Source organism: Fundulus heteroclitus, chromosome 17 (genome assembly GCF_011125445.2).
Source record: "Fundulus heteroclitus isolate FHET01 chromosome 17, MU-UCD_Fhet_4.1, whole genome shotgun sequence".
Taxonomy (NCBI): Eukaryota; Metazoa; Chordata; class Actinopteri; order Cyprinodontiformes; family Fundulidae; genus Fundulus; species Fundulus heteroclitus.
Window position 1 is genome coordinate 4,185,422 of NC_046377.1, and position 21,139 is coordinate 4,206,560.

A 21,139-nucleotide genomic window follows, 5' to 3' on the forward strand; every position below is an offset into this window, starting at 1 on the left:
TAAATGTCACTGCATGGCAAACTTTTCAGAAATAAAAACAACAACAGTGCACTACTTTGTGTTGGTCTATCACATGTACTCCCATTAAATACACACGTTTGTAGTTAAAACCCTGACCAAACAGTCGACCTGCTCACCTTGAGAGGAACTTTAGGAGCGTAAGCTGCTTCTCTCTTCGCCATCAGAGACAGCTTCTTCATGAGCCACAGCAAAGAAGGAGGCTTGTTGTCTTTTTCCTCATCGTTCTCCTGCTCCTCCTCTTCCTCTTCCTCGTCATCATCGTGATCCCCATCCTCGCCACCTTCAGGCTCCCTGTGCTCCTCCCCTTCCTCCTCCTCTTTCACCTCTTGCAGGGAGGTGATGTCAGACTCCGGGGATATGAGGTAAATCACCTTCCCGACGTAGAGGAGGTTTTTGATCACCTGCAAGCGGGTAGGCAGACATTTAGAAACCAGAAAAAAAAAAAGTTAGACTCTTACATATCTGTTGTGCTGAAGGCTGTCTACCTGCTCTCCTGACGCCGTGTCCAGGAACTTGGACTGCAGCTGGTGGCAGAAAGTTAAAGCCAACTCTCTCATCTGGACGAAAAAGCAAAGCACGAATCAGATGCAGGAATTCAAGGCGGTGGCGACAAAAAAAACCAAGTGAGCTCGCTCTAACCCTTTTGTCCAGGTTGCTGGTGATAAAGTCGACGGCCGCCGGGTGAGGCGAAGCGTCTCCTCCCTCCTCTCTCCAAATGGCGACCAGCTTCTCCGCCGGCTGAGCGGCGAAGAGCTGGCCGAAGAGCTGCGAGGCGGTGAGCCACACCCAGCAGTGAGCGTGCCGCAGGTGGGCTTCAACGTGACCTGAGATCAGAGTTCCCACGCCGGGGTTAACATCAACGAAGAGGATTGAATGTAAAGCCTTCCTTCATACCCACAATGCATGGACATGTGTAGTGATGGCGCGATGAGGCTTTGTTGAAGCCTTGTTCATTTATTGAAGCCTCATAAAAGCTTCAAATGCTAACTAAGGCCATCTAGTGGTCAATCAATAAATTGTCTGGAATGATGGACTAGCACACTCTTAATTGCGCCCCGCTTATGTGAGGGAGTCTCAGCGATAAAAGTAAAGATGTAATAGCCTAAAGCGCTTTTATTTAACAGCTTATTGGGAGAAACCTGACCGAAGAGCTCCTGAACAGGTGAAAACTTCCTCTTCTTGACGTCGCCATTGTTAGAATAATGCACAAGTTGCAGTCCACAGCAAAAACCATCTTGACTTTGATCCGTTTGCAGTTTGGGTCTTTTGACAGTCGCCTACTTTAGCTTTCTATGGCAAGCCCTGCATCCTGAAATTTGAATTTTCCACACATGCCGTTATGCGGCGATTCCACGACTCTGACTCCATATGACTGCCGATCCATCTAAAAGAAGATTGCACGCACCGATGCATATGCCTTTATGCACAAGTTAACTATGTAGAGGAAATACAAGAACGCAGCGCAGAACGAATAAAAAAAAAAAAGATGACACGTTGACAGCGGTCGTCATACATGCAAAACTCCAAAAAACATTCATGGACTTTCAAGGACCGGTTATTTTTTTATGGCCGTTTTCAAAAACTTTTTTTTTTCTTTTAAACTCACAAACTTCCAAGGATTTAAAGGACCTGTGGGAACCCTGTGAGATGGATTTGATGAGCATTACAAGGCTGCGCTGGTTGGGAGAGCTTGATTTTAAAAAAAAAGGAGACGCTTACCCCAGATTTTAAGGAGCGTGTCGTGAGGCTTGCTGAGCTCCAGGAAACCGCAGTGTTTGTTCAGTTTGGAGATGAGGGTGAGATAACTGAAGAGCAGCCTGTCCGCTCCTTTTTCCTCCTGCTCCTCCTCGATCTGGGGGGAGACGTACAGATCTGTGACCTTTGACCCCTTTTTTCCCCCAAGTCGGCTTTCCTTCTGGGCTTACTCACATCCTCGTGGGCGTCGGCATGGATCTCCTTCTCCAGCAGAGGAAACAGGTCGTCCATTCGACGGGCGAACTTCTCCTCCTCCACCTCCACGAAGAGGCCGCAAACGTGAGCGCCGAGGCGTCGCAGGGTGGACTGAGGACGAGAACGATAAACGTCACCCCAACTTTTTAAAAAAAAAACAACAAACAAATCTAAAATGTATTTCAGTTCCCCTGCAAAAGCATTCCCAACCCTTGGACCTTTCCACATTTGGTCATTAAAACGTCAACTTTACACGGCAAAAAGGGACCTAAAAGTAAGCAAGCATTTCTTGAAATGAGTATATTTTTCCTTGATTTGAGCAGGTAAATAAGATGATCTGCCAATGGAATTAGTATTTTTACCCCTAAATTAAGATAATTAGATATAATGCACTTCAAATAAGATGATTGAGATGAGGTGTTCCTATTTTAAGTGCAAAAATCTTATTTCATTGGCAGATCTTCTTATTTACCTGCTCAAATCAAAGGCAAATATACTTATTTCAAGAAAATTTTACTTACTTTTAGTTCTCTTTTTGCAGTGTACGGAACTTTATTGGGATTTTAGTGAAACAGACCGACAAAGTAGAGCATTTGGATTCAACTGAAGAGGACAGACTGAGTTGGTCTATCGTCTAAAACTCCCCGTACAACCCATTAAATTCGCCTGTACCTTTTCTGAAGCGAGCCAGGTGCTGACGAACGTGTACAGCTTGTCCTGGTGGTTTATGTCCAGCTGGCCGAGCAGCGTCTTGATGCCCATGGCGGCCATCTTCTTACAGCGAACCGAGTCGTCGTTGACGAGGATCAAAGCCAGCGGGGCAAAGAACAGGCCGCTGTACCTCCACAGCAGAGTCTGCTTGGTTAAAGGAGAACGTTTGAGTCAGACGTTTGCAAATGTCGCCCGAGCGTCGTGTCAAAAACGACAACGGTGACTCGTTCCGCACCTGGGGGAACATCTGGAAGATGGAGGCCAGCAGCTCCAGCGCCGACTCCCTGCCGGTGTCCTGCTCATACTGCAGCTGGGCCACCACATACCCCAGGTGGTTCTTCAGCTTCCTCCCCAGGGGGTAGTCCAGCAGGTACTTCAGGTAGATCTGCGCCGCACCAAGCCACCGTCAGATATATTCAGAAGGCGACAGAAAGCCCCTCGGCCCGTTCATACCTGTCGACAGTGAGTCCGGATCATGTTGTTTCCCCCGGTGACGGACAGCTTGGCAACTTTTTCCAACACCTGCTCCATCTCCGGCACGACCAGCTTCCTGGAGAGGATGGCCTGGTGCGTTGGACACACAGGAGAACACGGCTGAGAAAAGGGGCAGAGGGTTTCTAGAGACACTTGGTTTTACCCTGAGCCTTGGCGCCTTACCTTGAGCAGGCCGAAGGCGGTGGCTTGGCGCGACTGGTCGTAGATGTCCTCCTCGGCGTAGCCCAGCAGCACCTGCAGCTGCGTCTCCGAGATCTTGTTACTTTTGATGTTCTTCACCAGAATGGTCATGGCCTGCAAGGCAGAAACGTGTCAGGCCACTTCGGTCATTGTTGAGTTAGTCAACATTGAAAATTTTCATAAATACAGTAAGATAATGCACAATTAGCCACGCTCTAAGCTACAAGCTTTCTGAAGCTTTCTGTTGTGTTTTTATACATGTTAAAAGTTTGGTTGTTTTTTGTTTACTTATGTTTTTTTTTTCTTCCACCTGGTTTAGTGGGATATAATTTTGTTCCTTTCCTCTGGAAAGTCTGGGACAATCAGAATAAAAGGAGATTACTTCTTATCTTGGTCGTTATTTTAAAATGTATGTCAATATGTAAACAGAATGTTTTTTCCTAATGTGTGTGTTTGTGAATTATTATTAAAAAAATTGACCAAAAATAGGTATTTTTCAATGGAAACACTTATTTGCATCTATGTATCCCTCTTCCTGTGACAAGCATATGGTGACAGTGGGGAGGATACCACTTCCCTTTAACAGGAAAGAAAAACAACACCTGAAGAAACAAGCTCAGTATGAGGGGTCATGAGCCTGGACTGGATGGGGGACAAGAGGACAGGAAGGAAGAGAGGAAAAAGATGCACTGAGCGAGGAGAACTTTCTATGTATCATAAACCGCATCCGAGAAACACAGCAGTCAGCTGGGCAACCATAAATATAGTTCAGAACAGGTTAGTCAAGGACCCCTTGCGAGAAACAGTCGCAGTTAAACCGAGAAAGAATAAACAAATAACAGCAACCACTTTAAATTGGAAGGAACAACAAGGAAGTCTATAAAAAAAGACACAGACACTGAGCCAGGGATACTTTCCATGTAAAATAGAGTACAAAAAGTTAATGGCAGCAGTAGCTCCTCTGACAAGTGTCCAGGAAAGTGAAAGAGTTTAACACAGAAGCCCTGAGCGAGAGGAACCTTCTATGGGGAAGAACACTCAGACAAACTACACACAGGTAATGTCAGCAAGAGTTTGATCAGTGACCGCTTCCAGGATAGACAATAAATACAGAATCACTAGCCAAAGCACCTTCTATGGTTAAAAAGCTATGCACACAAAAGGTTAATCAACTACAGTGTCATCAATAGAAATATATATATATGTATAAATCATTCACAACCAGGGATACTTTCTATAGAAAGAAAAAGAACACGGGGTTAAATGCAACGATAATTGCAGATATTGTCCAAATGGAGAGTAGTAAGAGAAAGCGTGAGGATGGGTGGTTAGCCTAACCTCCGGTCTAGAGCAGGATAACCTAAGCCACTCTAACTATAAGATGTATCATTTTAAGCTGAGTCTTAAAAGTAGACGGGGTGTCCGCTTCACAGAAAAAACATAAACAAAAAAATAAACCTCCATGAAACACGAGTCCTGAACTAAACCTGAAGTCTAAAGTTTGTATTTCTCCTTCAAGGCACCTTAAAGCAGTTCTGGACCAGCTGGTAGTTCTCTCCGCGCGCAGCTCCGGCCTTTGAGTAATCCTTCAGCAGGACAAAGAGCTGCCTGGTGAGCTGCTTGGCGTTCTGCTCCACTGCCGGCAGAGGAAACTTCAGCAGCCAGGTGAACGCCACCAGAGCCTCGGTGATCACCTGGGAGGACGGCAGTGAGTTACCAGATAAGACGGGGGTTGAACACCAGTGATAAAGGGGGGGGGGGGACCCGGGTGATACGGAGGCCGTGTACCTTCACATGCATGGAGTTGAGGCATTCGAGCAGCAGCGGAATGAAAGGATCCAGCATCTCCAGGGCTGACGCCTCGGATGAAGTCACTTTAGATTTCTTCAGACTCAGGTGGAGCAGCTGGGAGATAGAAAGGAGATTTAAACGTCCCGTGGCTCAACATGGTACACCCAACAGTGCCGACTAGGTTACCTTGAGTCCAGCGTCCACCAGGATGTGCATGTTGGTGCGGCTGCTGACGGGGGCTTTCTGACCGCCTCTCTTCGGGGTTGGAGGCAGCAGCAGGCAGCTGGGAGGGGGCAGTCGAGGATCTGGGGGAGGTTTGGTTGACGCCTTCTCTCTGAAAACCAAACAGCCAAGTTAGCAAAGCATGTGCCGTTTCTCAGGCTGGCCTTAAGTGTGCTGGGGGGGGGGGGGGGGGGGGTTGCCTACCGGTCCCTCTTGGTGAGCAGCGGCAGGCTCTGGCTGACCAGGCCGTGGCTCAGCAGCAGGACGTCCTGCGAGGCCATGCCGCTGTTTTCCAGCAGACCCAGGATCAGGCGCCGCAGCACCGCCGCCACCCGATTACACACCTTCAAACTAGATGAGGTCTCCAGGATCTGTTGGGGAAAATAAAGAAAAGGACAGAGCACCTTAACCCCAACCTCCCAGCTGTTAGTGCCAATAATCCCGTCGTTCCCCTGGGCTCCATCTTCACCTCCTTCAGCGGCAGGATGAGCGTGGTGACGCTCTCCTTGCTGCAGAAGCGGGCCAGCAGCTCGTACGAGTCCATGCTCTTGCTGTGCCGCGCCTCCATCACCTTGGAGACGATGCCCTTGACCTCCTTCTCCTCAGCGACGGACCCGAACAGCTCGTTGTTGAAGATCTGATCAATAAAGAGGGAGCGCTGTTATTCAGGGGACAGAGGAGGAAAGCTGGAGACTTTACTTCTGGCAGGTGGAGCTCAGAGGTTCTTACTGCAATCAGCATGTTCATGCAGGGGTCCAGGTCCCCGCTCTTGAGCGTTGGGCTGACTGCGGACAGCAGCTGGTACACTGTGAATGTCAGCACGTGCACCTGTATGGAGGGGGGCAGAAAGGGGCAGACAAACATTTATTTTGTGTCCAACATAATTTGTTTTCCACTTTTTAGGAATGCGAAGCATCTCGTTTGTTGGACCGTTTCATATTCTGCCACAAAACAATCAAACTTCAATGTATTTCGAGGGGATTTTAAACGACAGAGGAACACAAAGTAATTTGTAAAGAAAAAATATCCATTGGATTCTTCTAAGTCATTCTATGGTGGGAATTCTGTGCCATTATAGCATAAAAAAGATAGAACAGCTAAAACCAGCCCTAAAAAATATCTATTAATATTTATTAATAACAATTATATTAAGTATTTATAATAAATATTTAATATTTATTTCTAATCAAACTTACTAACTTACTTACTTTATTTAAGTTAAAACTTACTAAGATTGCGGGGCACTGCTATAGACGAAAGCATATTCTTCTGTTAAAGCAGCACTAAGTAACTTTTTGGTGGAGCTCCCCCTACAGGACCTTTTGAAAATAGCACTGTGGTAAACACCGTGCCCTCATGCAACCCACAGCTACAGCACGCGCGGTCGCTCTCAAATCAGCTAAAAGACGCAAATGGTTACTTTTGTACAAGTCAGCGAAGTGTACGTCTGCTTCTCGATTAAAACAGTTTTCTCACTCTCCTCCTTAAGTGAAGTCGATCACTCTAAAGCCTCAACTCTACCAGAGTTTGGCACATATGGCACCTACAAGTATAACACAGCATTGGCAGGTCTGCATCAGCTTTGCACGCTCCTTGTTGTTTCTGGTCTCGCCGTGGAGTAAACCCCCAAATTCACTCTTCTATGAGCCCTGTCCCAATCCTTTTCTCGTTTTCTCCTCCCTCCTTCTTGGGACAAACGTTTTCTGTGTTCGTCTTATCGTCAGAGCAGCGAGACTGCCACCAGATCGCTGATTGGACAGTTGCACGTGTGGTTTTCCCGGCCAGCGACAGCAGGGAGAGATGACAGACGCTTCAATCGTCTCATAAACACTTAGATTACCATCATAGGGGCTTAGAAGACGACATATTAAGGTGAAAATGTTACTAAGTGCTGCTTTAAAATGGCCCGGTCAAAGTCTAGACATAAATCCAGCCGGGAATTTGAGACAAGACAGCTGCTCTCCTTTCAATCTGACTGAGCTTGAACTATTTTACAATTTCAGTTGTTAGATGCGCAAAGCTAATAGAGATTGTAGTAAAATACAGTTCCACAAACTATTGCCTTGGGAGCTGAGAACAAATGCATGCGTGGCACACTTTTCACACATTCATTTGCAAAAAAAATAAAAATAAAAGCACGTCTCCTTTTCCTCCCACTTCAAAATGATGTGCAACTTTGTGTTGTTCAATCACATAAAGTTTAAACCAAATACTTTGTAGTTTAGGATTTTAGTGTGGCAAAATGGGAACAAATGCTCAAGAGTTAAGACTTTTTGAAGGTTTTGGGTGTTCTCCTACCTGGTAGCCTTTGACCAGGACCCCCTGCATCTCCTTGAGCAGATACTGCAGATACCTGCAGCCCAGAGTCTCGATGATCTTCACCAGCGTTCCTCTTGCTACGTCGCGGATCTCCTGGAAGCGGTTCCTCAGCAGGACGCAGACCTTGATCAAGATCCTGACAGAGAGGAAAATGGATATTATTAACCACTCATGAGTCAAAGACCCCCAAACAGAAAATCCCCCCTCCTAGTCGGATCTGCGCTCGTTCCTGCTGCATACCCAGGGAGGTTGACCTCCATGATGTGAGGAGGTAGCGTCTGCATGAGTTTGACCATGGCGAAGGCTAAGGGAACTCGTACCACCTCCTCATCCTTCACATCTTTAGACTTCACCGCTTTGTGCTCCTCGTCCCGCTTTACCTGAAAGTGAAATAAATAAAGAAATAAAAGTTTTCATTGCTGCTGCTGCTGAGAGCTCCAGCACAGTGGCTTTGCGTGGCACCTTTGCGGTGAGACACTTGTTGAGGCGCGGCAGGACGCTGTCATTGACGGTCTGGTGAATGGCGGCGATCAGGGACTCCAGCTCCTCTCTGCTCTGGGGCAACCCGCTGGCCACGGGGGCCGCTTTGGGGGCAGCCTTGGCGGTGCTTTTGGAGGCCGCTGCTCGCTCTGTTTCATCCTCCTTTTCGCCTCGTGTAGCAGCTTCCGTCTCCATGGGGACAGCGGCCTTGTCTTCGGTCTCCATCGCTTCCTCGTCGTCACTGGTCTCCAGCTCCTCGGCCGCAGCTTCGTCTTCGTTGTCGACATCCATTGCGACGCTCTCGGCTGGGCAGAAATATTTGTTACACGCATTTAGAATAAACCTTAAATGTGAAACTAGGGCTGGGCGATAATTCAATAACAATATATATTGATCGATAGACGTATACCGATGATAGAAAAAAAGGTCAATAAAAAGTTTAATAGAAGTTTTCCTTACTTTTGCATTTTAGCCTAACATGTAGGTTAATATTACATCCTCCCAACCAATCACAAACGTAGACCCAGGACACTCAACCCCCAAGCCCCGCCCCCTTCTTTTTCATTATTTTTTTTCTTTTTTAAAACTTGCAGTTTTGGTAAAAAGTTAGTTCAATAAAGGGTTCAGTTTGAATTCATTGTGTGTTTTGTATCTAAAAATAGGTCGCTAAGCAACAGCATAAAATGGGTAGGGCTGCACTTGAATTTGTTGATGATTATCGATATCGATCAATATAATTTCTATTTTATCGATGTGCTTTTTTTTCCAATATTGTCCAGCCCTATGTGAAACATAACATGTTAATGTTAGATAAAAATTCAATAAAAACATATAGGAGATCATTCCAGGGGTTTTCTGGACAGATAATAACAACTTGATGGACAAATGGACGTATGAATGGATCTTTCACACACTGGGTAACAGGAAACAACGTCTGGATATACAAATACATTCCTGTTTCATATTTTCTTCTTCTTCCATACTCATCCAGGTCTGGAAAGTCCTTCAAACTCCACAGCGTTTAAAGGACAACTCTTTAAATGTTCCCTCACCTTCTCTGGCTCTGGCAGCTTCCATTTCTCTGCTCAGGGTCTGATGGTCGAAATGGAAAGCCTCCAGCACAGTGACCAGCAAACTGCAACAGGAAGAAAAGTAGATGAACTCCAGGAAAAATTGTTTATTTCAACTTCACGATCCTAAAAATCTCTGAGAACTCTACCTGACGGCCAGTTTCTGCTCAGCCTGTCCCGTCTGCAGGATGTGGACAAACTGCTTCAGGTAGTACAGGTATTTGGACCAGGTCAGCTTGCGGCACACCGCTCCCACCACCTCCACCGAGGCCGACGTCATGTTCTCGTGCTGCGGCGGGAAGAGTGGAGGAGAAAGTTCAACAAGCGCAGGCCTGAGAAACGACACCTGGCCTGTTCTCTGGCGTTCCATCAAGCGCTCACCTTCAGCATCTTCTCGTCCAGCACGGCGGTCATGGCGTACGGCATGATGTAATTCTGAAGCGAGCGCGGCGTCATCGCCACCGTGCCCTCCGTCAGCTGCTTGGCGAACTTCCTCAAAGCACGCGCCCGCCGGTGGATCTGAGCAAAGCACACATCAGCAGGTTGTTTATCAGGCCTGGGATGGAGGCGATGGAGGAGGAGGAACGGGTTTGCTTCATACCTGGATGTGCTTCATGTGCTCAAAGAAGTCAGACTCCAGGTCATTGTAGTCTGTGAGCTGCACCAGGTCTCTGAACTCTTTCTTAGTGGGGAAGTTCTTCACCAGACAGGCGAGGACGGAGGTGTATTCATGCTGCACGCTCTGGCAGAAAACAACCAAATGCAGAAAGACTCGATTCAGAGAGCTGGATCTTTATCAGAGGCAACGGACATAGCAAATTTATATAAAAGAGATCTGGCCCTCATGACAGAATGGCCTGAACAAAGCCATTTAAAATGTGTCATAAGTCATGGGGGGGGGGGGGGGACACAGCCAACATGTGGAAGAAGCTGCTGCTATTCTCAAACTGAACCAAAACCTTTGGTTAGTCATGATGGAAGTTGGAAAAATTAAAACTATCAAAACTCCTGTTGGGAAAGTCTCAGCTTTATTACCTGAACCTTCTCTTTTAAAACCCAACATGGCTGCTGTTTCATAACGCAACCCAGCTGCCCAGACAGAGAACCATAGATTTATATCAAAGCACCTTTATGGTAAATGGCTTGTACTTGTATAGCACTTTAACTAGTCTTGACGAGCTCCAAAGCGCTTCACACTACAGTTTAGTCATTCACCCATTCACACCCCGACGGTGGTGAGCTATGTTAGTGCTTGAGTGGCCTATTCAAAGTTAGGACCAAAATCAAATTGAGAATCTGCAGCAGAACTTAAATATTGTACAGACGTGGATGGAAGAAATCAGACTTTTTGGAAATTATTTACTTTAAAAATTCACCTGCAGAAATTTGCTTGCAAAACAATTTCGCGCCAGAAATTTACCATCAAAACTTCACTAGCAAAAACCATCTTGCAAATAATTTGATTGCAAATATTTAGCTGGGAAAACTTGCCTGCAAAATGTAACTTGCAAAAATTCACCTGTGACTCGAGCCCAAGCAATCTGCGCTAGAGTGAATCGAGCGGCTTTTAGCCAATCAAATTACGCTCATTTGATCAGGTGACACATCAGCGCCCCTAAAAAATAAACCAATACGCAGCTAACTGTTAAGAGACTTACCTGCCCAACGCACTCATGTATGATGTGAGCGAAGGAGTGTGATTTGATTGGCTAAGAGCCGCTCGACTGGATAGTGTTGATTGCTTTGGTCTGTGCCACTGTCGCAGGAGTTTGTCCTGTAACCGACAGGATGCCGGTTTGATCCCTGCTCCGACCGTCTCAGTCGTCGTGTCCTTGGGTGAGACACTTCACCTGCATCGCCTGCTGACTGTGGTACGGGTCCGGTGGGCTGATGTATGGCAGCCCCGCCTCAATCCGTCTGCCCCAGGGCAGCTGTGGCTTTAATGTAGCTCACCACCGTCAGCGAGTGAATGAATGGGTGAATGACTGGATGCAGTGTAAAGCGCTTTGGAGTCGTCAGACTTGATAAAGCGCTAAACAAGTGCAGGCCGTTTACCGTTTGAGTCACCAGAAGGTCGACACACTTGTAGGCAAACCTTCGCTGCTTAATTATTGCATGCATGGTGAAATTTCTGCTGGTGAATTTCAAGTTCAAATCACATCATTTTAGAGGATTAAAAACTCATGTTAGAAATTCAATGTCTAAAAAAGTCTAATGAGACTATATATTTCTTCCATACAAGTGCAATCTATCCAGTCTGTCAGAGCTTAAGCTCCTTTAAAGAAGGGAGGAACAGGAATGTCAGCCTCAGAGGGTCTAAATCTAAACGCATGTTTTACTTTTTTGGCATTCTGTCAAAAAATAAAAAGTTTAAAAACCATGCATCTCCCTGAACAGAGAGTGTGTGTACCTCCGTCTTGCTGCGCAGCCCCTTGTGGACGGCGTCCAGGATGATGCGTTGTATCAGATCTCTGTAGATCTGCTCCCCGGCCCCGACGGCTGCCACCTGGCCGATCACTGCCGACACACACAAGGTGGCGTTGTCTCCCAGCGACATGTCACAGATCTGCATTTAGGGGATTAAAAGAAGGGAGCGGGTTTTAGAAATCCGATGACGTTTGCATTAACCAGAGGATCACAGGGTGACATCCGACTCAACGGCGTTTGGCCAAGAACGAACGTCTGAACCTCCTTAAAAGGCTGATTTCATTCATCTGCAGCTTGTTGGCCTGGATTGATCCAGGTGATCAACCAACCTCATACGTGTGGAAACAGTTGTATATGAGGACGCTGATGTAGTCCAGGTCCAGAGTTTGCATGTCTTTGACCCGCTTCGTCGCCTCTTGGAAAGCCGTGAGGCGCACGTCAAAGTAGACCTCATCCAGGTGTCGGCTGTCGAAAGCGTTGAGCTGGAAAGGTTCCCCACAGGCAGAAAACAGGCAGAGGGTTTGTGATCGCAACGATTACAGTGCATCTTAATCATACAAAAGAAAACGTACCTTTGTTGCTAAATCTGTGATGTAGGCGAGTGAAGAGTCCAGATCTGAAAGAGTCTGGCGGGAAAAGAAAAATTAACGCATCAGAAACTCTCCCAAAGCCTTTTCAATTATAAATAATCATTCCTTCTAATAGCAGAAGAACGTTTGCATGAAAATCAGATAACGAACACTGAGCAGCTACACACGCCACAGATGAAGGCGAGAAAAACAAAGTAAACACATGAACGTGTTGTTGAGCCCGACTTCCTGGAATCCCTGAGAGGATACCTGGAAAACGGAGGTGAGAGCCTGTCTGGGCAGCTTGTGGTGAACCACGGCGAAGAGTTTGCCGAGTGGCCGCAGGAAGGCGGCGGGCTGAGCGCTCTGCCGCAGCAGGTTCTGGATGGTGGCCAGGAGGTCGATCTCCATCTCCTGGGACAAAAAAAACATCAAACCCTTTAAGCAAAGACGCTACACAGGTAAAAAAAAAGAGAAGAACCTCAGATGATAAGTAAAACCTTTTGTCACATTGCAACCTCAAACATCATTGTATTGGGTATTTTATATGGCAGACCGACGCGCAGAGTATTTGGCCCACAGCATGATGCCGCCGCCACCACCGTGTTAGACTCTGAGGAGTTAAAGGTGCGGTGCAGCATTTGTTTTTTTTCCCCCACCACACACAAGATTTTTAGTTAAATTCAGTCTGAAGTGACCCGAGGTTCAAAGCTGGAGGCTCATTCCGTCTTCGCTACTCTTGTCATACAGACTACAGCTGCTCTGCCAACACGTTCTCCCTCTGGATCTCTGCACCTTCACAGTGATGCACTAGAAGTTTTGTTGTCCCGTGACATAAAATCTCCAGCAAACACAGAAAGCATCTTTATGGATGCAACATGACAAAATGTAGACCTGAGAATGTGACGTAGGTCTCACCTGAGGGTTGTTGCCTTTCAGGAGATAAGGAAGCAGCAGGCCGATGAGCACCGAGCTCTGCTCCGTGTCCGTCACAAACCGGCTCACCCTGACGGCGAGAGAGCGGTGACCAAACTTAGGTTAGATTGAGAAAACGACCTGCTGTCTAGATTTATGAGCACAGACATTTTAACAACAGAGGAACTGAAAAAAACATTCTGAAAGCTAAGTGCAACAGGCCTTACACTGCAAAAAACAGAACTAAAAGTAAGTCAAATGTTCTTGAAATTAGTGTTTTTGTCCTTGATTTGAGCAATTAAACAAGATGATCTGCCAATGGAATAAGATTTCTGCACTTAAAATAGGAACAACTCGTCTCCATCATCTTATTTCAAGTGAATGTATCTAATTATCATATTTTAGTAGTAAAATACTAATTCCATTGGCAGATAATCTTGTTTAATTGCTCAAATCAAGGACAAAAACACTAATTTCAAGAACATTTGACTTACTTTTAGTTCTTGTTTTGCAGTGTAGATCTCTGTAAGGACGACCGCGTTTACCCTGTTGGTCCTCACAACGGGACGCAGGAGGTAAACAGCGGCGTGCCCGGGTCTGTTGCTAACGCTCGTTACAGACTTAAAAAAAAAAGATGATCACGCAGACCAGCAGCAGCTGTGATCACACAAATAAATAAAAAATAATAACTCACTTGGAGAGGATGTTGAGCTCTTTGGCCACCTGTGCTCTGAACTTCTTCTTCTTGAGTCTGTCTGTGTTGCGAACAACTCCGCTGAAATAACGCAGCAAGGTGGAGATATGAGGCAGCAAGAGTCTGGAGCCCTGGGGTAAGGGTTCTGGGGGGAGGAGAGACAATAAAATGAATATTGAACTTGGAACCGCAGCATCGATGAGCTTCAAGTTAAAAAGGGATGAGCTGACAACCTGCCGTGACGACGGCGCCCTCTTCAGGCTGTGGGAAAACACAGCCGTTGACGCTGAGCTCCGATTCGGCCTCTGAGGCGACGAAGTCTTTGGCCATGGCCAGAGCCTCGGTGATGTCCATCACCATGGCGATGGTGGCCGGGGATGCGTTTTTGGCCGACAGGAGGGCGAAGACGTTCAGGAGGACGTCGCACTCTGGGTGGCCCGGCCTCTGCTTGGCCAGGAGGGGAAAATACCTGGAGCGGAAGAAACACAGAACCCGATGAGGCTCTGGTGTGTTGGTTGGCGTTCTGGATCGCCGAGGGGGGAACGGAGGACGTGGGTACCGACCTGGGATTTTTGCACCACACGTGAATGAGCTTCAGCAGGGGGGTGGGGGAGTAGGGGCTCTCCGTGGGGAGACGGCACACCTGCACACGGAAGACGGGCGGACCTGTTAGCGGAACGGCGCTGTTTAATGCCGGGTGACTGTGACGGAGCTGAAAGGGGAAGTGGTACCTGACGCCAGACAACGGCCTGGAAAACGGCGTCGATCTCATCCGGGCTGAAGCTGTACGTGTCGAACGCGTCGAAGAAGTCCTGAATCCTGAGAATGCCCAGTCTCCTCAGGTTCTTCAGGGGGCTGACGCATCCTGCTCGAAGCTGTTACAGCAAGGAATCGTGGTTTTAAACACACAGTGAGCAAAATCAGACAAAAAAATGTTTTTCTTACCTGGTCTCTTTGGTCCAGGACGGTGCAGACGGAGGCGTTGACACACAGCAGGATCTGCAGCACTTTGGGCAGGTGCGTGTGGATGAGGTGTCCCAGCTTCTGGAGCACAACATGGATGATGTTGAGCAGGCTGTGCTGACGGCCCAGAGGAAGCACGGCGGCCAGGTCCGTGTCAGCGATGGCCTTTTCCACCGCGCCCAGACAGGATCCTGACGACCAAACGGAGATTACCTTTACCTGGGTTCTTTTTTTTATTGCTCATTATTTATGAGCCAGACACGGCCAAACTAAAGTATTTCTACCCCTTCATTTCTTTATTTTTTTTTCATATTTTTATGTCACAACCAAAAACTTTAACATATTTTATTGTTTTTTTTTTTTTATGTGACGGAAAGTGGTCCGTGTTTGTTAAAACTTGCAAAGATACTGCCCATCCACCTTGAAGATAGCAGTAATACCTCTGGAGGAGCTGCAGAGATCCACAGCTCAGGTGGGAAAATAAATATAGCTTCCATGAAAGCTAAAGGAAGCCCTAATTGCAGTTTGCCACTAACAAATCATGCATAATTTTCCTTCCAGTTCACAATTCTGGACTACATGTTAATCATTCACATAACATTCCAGTAAAATCCACTGAACTTTGTGGTGATAATGCACATATAAACACTACTGGAAGGCACTGCATTAGAATCTAGGCTAACCGATGATCTCCATGTAGCTGTTAGCAACAAGCAGCATTTTAAACCGTCACAACGTCATAAGCCCTACCTTGGCTGTAATGGCACAGAGGCTCTAGAAGTAGGTCGATGAACATCCCCAGCTCCTCTGATTGGCTCCCGGCCAGGAATCGCAAAATGATGGAGGACCGAGTGGCGGCGCTCGACTTTCCCTGGAACTTACTGCCAGCTTTACTGCGCAGACGGCCAAACAGGATCCTGGAACATACACGGCAAAGAGGATACCGTTAACGGAGCGCTATGGACCTTTATGTAACAGTAATAATACGAATAGTCACCAACCTAAAAAAAACTCACGAAAAAGAACGTGACAACAGAATTCTGTATAGTTGAGCAGAGCTCAGTGGATTACTCGAAGCTGTCTTGAGTTCATCCCTCGTCAGTTCCTTGATAGAGGCATTTTAGGTGACTCACCACAGTAAAGTTTACAGATCTACTCAGACAACCTCTAAAAAAATATATATATTCCTCTGCACCAAATATATATATCGCAATCTATGCAATAAATATCGCAATATATGCACATCGCAAAGAAACGCCTGAAGCACAATAAGACTCAGATAATTATTTCAGCATCCTGCATTCAGGCTCTCAGTGCTCCAAACATGTTTGCTGACATTTGTCGTTTAGTGTAACAAAAAGGTTTGAGAAGGTCAAGAAGTGGTAAAGTTGATAAGAAACTAAAGCTACGTAACTTTATTGCCAAAACATCACAAGACAGAGGCAACCTTTCCATTAATAGCTTGTATTTCTGATGGAAATCATCAATGTTTTAGTTTTTTGGTAGCTGGATAGATTACTAATCATCTGGAGTCTAGATTTGCTAGAACACTAAAGCAGAAAGACATTAATGCCTTTTTTCTGTATTTATCACAAGCTATGTTGTTATTACAACAAACAGTAATTGTAAATAATCAGAACTGTATTTTATTCCAGCAAATCGGAATGTGCTTTACTTGACTCAAACCAGAAACGATGGACCTCCACCAGAGAAAACAAATACAAAACCAGTGAAGTGCTTTTATTTTTTGAGCATGTGCTTCCTGTCCCGCCCATTTGTAGTAGCGGGTAGCTTGTTGTCCACACGTATGACACATAGACACAGTAGCATCTCCTATAGTCCTGGCTGCCCCTCCGGAGAGGCAAAAGTTGCGTTATTTAAGTATTAATAGTAATATGTATGACAGCATTTGTCAATGCCGTATATTTAAATTGGTATAATATGAAATGATGAGCTACACAAACGCGTTTCAGCTCTTACTGTGGTGATATGTGGATTTAAAAGCTACGATTAACGGCATATATTTCTAAAGGAATTCAAATCTCATAAAACCCATCAGTAAAGTCTCATCTTTGATCGGGGCTGCATGCCACACTAATATTATCTCATATAGTAACTTTTCCTAACATGGTGCAGCCCTCCTCCCCGATGGGACCAGTACCTCATGAGCAGAGGAATCAGCTTGGCTCTGTGGGAAGCATCGACTACGCCCGTTTCCTCGGAAATGTTGAAGTGGACGATCTCCTCTTTGAAGTGTTTGTCATCCAGTAGCCGGTCAAGGTTCTCCCTGTGCACAAAGATGCAGGAAACAATTACCCAGCATAAGGCAGGAAAAACCGACAGGTTGTACGATTCCTCAGAATCTAGCATTAGACATTATGAAAATAATGACTGCTTAAACCCCATTATAAAAAAAAAAATATCTGCGTTCAGAGCCGTCTACTTTGCTGACTTTCACCATCCTGGAAGCGAGTGAACGTAGCATCATGTTCCTGTAAGGCAAATCTAGCCCTGGGCTGCTCTTCTGTCTGCAGCCTGGCTGAAGTGTGGTAAAAGGATAGCTTGATGGCCGCAGCTAGAGGCCAAGAAGCCAGTTAGTAGCGGCGATGCGGTCAAAGTGGACATTCCTGCACGTGTAACCTTAGACGGTGACGATGCTGATGAGAGGAGTGACCTATCAGAGGGGAAAACCGAGAAAAAGCCAAAGAGAACCTCTCAGTTTCAGGCCGGGTAGGGCAGCGCGTCCTTACTTGTAGGGGACTACGTCGGGGTCTTTGTATGTGAGGACACACTCCAGCGCCACACGCTGAATCTGCTGGTCCTGGTGGCAGAGCAGCTGAGGCGGAAAAGAGAGAGAAACATTCCCGTTGATAATTAAACAAAGTGAGTCAGACGCAAAACGAGTTTACACAAGAAAATTGTGCTTGGCCAATTTCTGTGGGATAACGCTTCGTGACAATAAATCCAACAGCTGTTTGTTTTTCTTTAAATGGTCCCACGTTGTAATTTAAATGCATAAAATGCAAATTAACTCAGCCAATGCCTAATAGCTTATCCTGCTATTACCTCTTCTTTGGTTTGTTTTCTGGATTTGAAAAAGTCTAAAGATACGAGAAATATTGGAAACGTAACAATATATTCCGTTACGAAACAGGGACCTCAGCAGTGCGTAGAGGAGAACCGAGCGCAGCTACAACAGTCTGGCACATTCACACCCTGCTGGTCGCACATCGCTGTGGGATTAGGGCTGGACGATATCGAGAAAAAGCATATCCATAAAACAGAAATCAAATTGATCGATATCGATTATTATCAAGAAATTCAAAACATATATTTTTAGTGCAGCCCTGCCCATTTTATGTTGTTGCTTAGCGACTTATCTTTAGATACAGAACACGCAAACACTAAATTCAACCCTTTATTCAACCAATTTTGTAGCAAAACTGCACGCTTTTAAAAAAAAGAAAAAAGAACGTGCTCTTTGAACTCCTTGAAGGTGGAGCTTGGTGTGTGGGGGGGGGTGGGGGTTCCTAGGTCTGCGTTGTGATTGGCTGGGAGGATGTAATGACTGTAGTATTAACCTACATGATAGGCTAGAATACAAAAGGAATGAAAACTTTTATTCTATTTAACTTTTTATTTACCCTTTTTTCTATTATCGATATACGTCTATCAATCGATATGTATCGTTATTGAATTATCGTCCAGCCCTATGTGGGATGATCCCATTCAACCCACTCAAAGCTGCTACTCCACTCACACGTGACTTACAAATGTTGCCCCGTTTAAGCGGCAAGCAACAAGCTCCCCAACAGTAGATTAACTCCCAAGAAATTGAAGTCGCCATAAGTAATTGACCAAACAAAACCTTCTTTATTTTCTGTGCTAACTTGCGTTGACCTACCTGGTTATAGAGCTCACTGAGGCTGCTCTCCAGATAGAGAGAGCGAGGGTTGGTAAATTTGGCAAACACCTTCAGATGGGTAATGAGCTGCCTGCAAGAGAAAACGTTAATCCATCGACGGCTCACTTCTGGCTGCTACGTTTACAGGAAAGTCTGGGTTCTTACTTTGCAGCCACCCTCCTCGGAAGCGCCTTCCTCTGCTGCTTGCTTGCATCCTCCTCCTTCACCTCCTCCTCCTCCTCTTCCGCCTCCAGAGCCATCTCTGGTTCCTCGTGGACAGCTTCGCTGCTTTTCCTCAAGTTCTGAGTCGGTGCGACGAGCATGTCGGCAGGATAAAACTCGTTCCTGCCAAAACAACACACACCACGATCCACTACTTGTGCAGGGGGGGCCCCAGAAACGCTTCCCTCGGCGCGGCGCAACACTCACCTGATAAACCTGAGCAGCAGGGGGCTCAGCTCTCTGCTCCGAGGCTCCACCCTGTCGGGGAACTGCGCCATGGCGCGCCACAGCAGGCTGCGGAAGTTGGGGAAGTCCGTCCTCTCGTTGGGGTCGGAGGTCAGCTCGAGCTGATCCAGGAACAGCACCCCCACGTCGCCGCTTTCGATGACATCGCAGCCGGCCTCGGCCCGTGTGCCTGACTCTTCCTCCTCGCCGTCGTCGTCTTCGTCAGTCACACCCGACTCCTTCTCTGTAATGAGACACAGAGGAAGAGGTGGCACAGATGCAGCCATACTGTTCTGGCAGAGGTCTTCTTCGTATTGTGTAGGGCTGGGCAATATGTTGAGATTTTAAAAATATTTAATAATATAAAAAGATTAAAAAAAAGGTGTAAGATGAGACTATATCGTTTAAACTTTTATGTATTCCAGTAGGTTATCCTTCAACTGTTTATCATATTTATCTACAGCTGTTTGTTAAAAGAATGCGCCTGTGAGACATTTGGCTAAAGTTCAGAGAAGCCTTTTTAGGATTACTTTAAGACAAGAAAAACATATCCAGATAAATATAGTATATCCCAGTCGGTCGAGGCAGATGACCGTTCATACTGAGCCTGGTTCTGCTGGAGGTTTTCCTTCCCGTTAATGGGAAGTTTTCCTCTCCACTGTCGCTTCATGCTTGCTCAGTATGAGGGATTGCTGCAAAGCCATAGATAATGCAGACGACTCTCCCTGTGGCTCTACGCTTCTCCAGGAGTGAATGCTGCTTGTTAAGACTTGATGCAATCAACTGGTTTCCTTATATAGGACATTTTTGACCAATCTGTATAATATGATTGAATTTGATTTTGTAAAGTGGCTTGAGATGACATGTTTCATGAATTGGCGCTATATAAATAAAATTGAATTGAATTGAATTATATCGGCGTTCAGCATAAAAATATGGAGAATTTATTTTTGGTCCATATCTCCCTGCCCTAGTATTGTTATTTGGATAGACAATCTAATCAATGTGAATAATTCTGAAGAGGATGGAAAAGCTTTATTTATGAAAACTAAAAAGTATAGCATCATGTATTCACGTTCCCCGACACCCCTTAGTGCAATCCAACCCATTAAAGCAGCAGGTCACCTAAACATATCCTCCCAGTGTGTGATAAATATCACCCCAACATGAAGCTGATTGGACCCAGCAAACATGCGGGAAAAGGAGCTCTGGTGAGATGAGAACAAAACGGATCTTTTGGACCGACATGAAAAACGCTACATGTGGCGAACTGATGCTGTGCTTCAGGCTAAACCCGCCGGCTCCACTCAGAGATATGGTGGCGGCAGCATCGTGCTGTAAGGATGTGTTTCTACAGAAACGACTGCATGAGAAGATGGATCGAGGCAAATGTGGGTCAGGTAGGGAAGAAAACCCATTTGAGGCCTCGAATGTCTTCCAGCAGGACAGCGACCATACAGCCAGAGCTACAACAGAATGGTTGTCAGATCAAAGCGTATTCATGTAGTAGATCGGTCTAGTCAAAGTCCAGTCATGTATCCAATTGAAAATCTGCAGCAAGATGTTAAAAATACTGTTCAGACACCATTTATTCTGAATGAATTTAAACTATTTAGAAAGAAAAAACATACATATAGCTGTAATGACAAGGTAACACTAGGAGGGTGTTTACATATACAAGCCATTTTCTGTGGTATTTCTCAATAGTGTCGTACTTTGTGCCAGACTATTGGGACTAAATCCTTACCACAGCAGTTGTATTTCTACCTGAATGTTTGATTATAGCTCTGTTTGTACGTTTAGAGCCGCTGTCCTGCTGGACGGTGAAGCCCCACTATCACACGCTCAAGTATTTTGCAGCCTCTAACGTGTCTCTATCCACAACTTCACCGGATTTAGCTCCATTATTCCCTCGCCCAGGTGCAGAAAGCAACCCCAAAGCATGATGCCGCCACCACCATGTATCAGCCTGGGGATTCAG

General features: G+C 46.0%; 1 protein-coding gene across 1 annotated transcript in view; it reads right to left on the bottom strand.

Annotated features, from left to right (window-relative positions):
- utp20 (UTP20 small subunit processome component) overlaps positions 1-21,139 on the bottom strand; it is a 31,708-nt gene that overhangs the window by 2,073 nt on the left and 8,496 nt on the right. Inside the window, exons 21-58 of the mRNA XM_012877088.3 lie at positions 19,141-19,402; positions 18,877-19,056; positions 18,712-18,802; positions 17,558-17,643; positions 16,969-17,094; positions 15,558-15,724; positions 14,790-14,998; positions 14,576-14,719; positions 14,408-14,487; positions 14,078-14,313; positions 13,845-13,989; positions 13,154-13,241; positions 12,506-12,649; positions 12,239-12,292; positions 11,996-12,148; positions 11,650-11,805; positions 9,841-9,981; positions 9,621-9,758; positions 9,389-9,528; positions 9,222-9,304; positions 8,152-8,474; positions 7,930-8,069; positions 7,669-7,825; positions 6,100-6,198; positions 5,840-6,007; positions 5,575-5,741; positions 5,335-5,482; positions 5,146-5,262; positions 4,881-5,051; positions 3,340-3,471; positions 3,136-3,246; positions 2,918-3,067; positions 2,644-2,826; positions 1,951-2,082; positions 1,741-1,873; positions 661-845; positions 507-578; positions 138-422 (exon numbers count right to left, since the gene is read on the bottom strand). Coding sequence (XP_012732542.2) covers positions 138-422; positions 507-578; positions 661-845; positions 1,741-1,873; positions 1,951-2,082; positions 2,644-2,826; positions 2,918-3,067; positions 3,136-3,246; positions 3,340-3,471; positions 4,881-5,051; positions 5,146-5,262; positions 5,335-5,482; positions 5,575-5,741; positions 5,840-6,007; positions 6,100-6,198; positions 7,669-7,825; positions 7,930-8,069; positions 8,152-8,474; positions 9,222-9,304; positions 9,389-9,528; positions 9,621-9,758; positions 9,841-9,981; positions 11,650-11,805; positions 11,996-12,148; positions 12,239-12,292; positions 12,506-12,649; positions 13,154-13,241; positions 13,845-13,989; positions 14,078-14,313; positions 14,408-14,487; positions 14,576-14,719; positions 14,790-14,998; positions 15,558-15,724; positions 16,969-17,094; positions 17,558-17,643; positions 18,712-18,802; positions 18,877-19,056; positions 19,141-19,402 — 5,696 coding nt within the window. The remainder of the gene's footprint in view (positions 1-137; positions 423-506; positions 579-660; positions 846-1,740; positions 1,874-1,950; positions 2,083-2,643; positions 2,827-2,917; positions 3,068-3,135; positions 3,247-3,339; positions 3,472-4,880; positions 5,052-5,145; positions 5,263-5,334; positions 5,483-5,574; positions 5,742-5,839; positions 6,008-6,099; positions 6,199-7,668; positions 7,826-7,929; positions 8,070-8,151; positions 8,475-9,221; positions 9,305-9,388; positions 9,529-9,620; positions 9,759-9,840; positions 9,982-11,649; positions 11,806-11,995; positions 12,149-12,238; positions 12,293-12,505; positions 12,650-13,153; positions 13,242-13,844; positions 13,990-14,077; positions 14,314-14,407; positions 14,488-14,575; positions 14,720-14,789; positions 14,999-15,557; positions 15,725-16,968; positions 17,095-17,557; positions 17,644-18,711; positions 18,803-18,876; positions 19,057-19,140; positions 19,403-21,139) is intronic.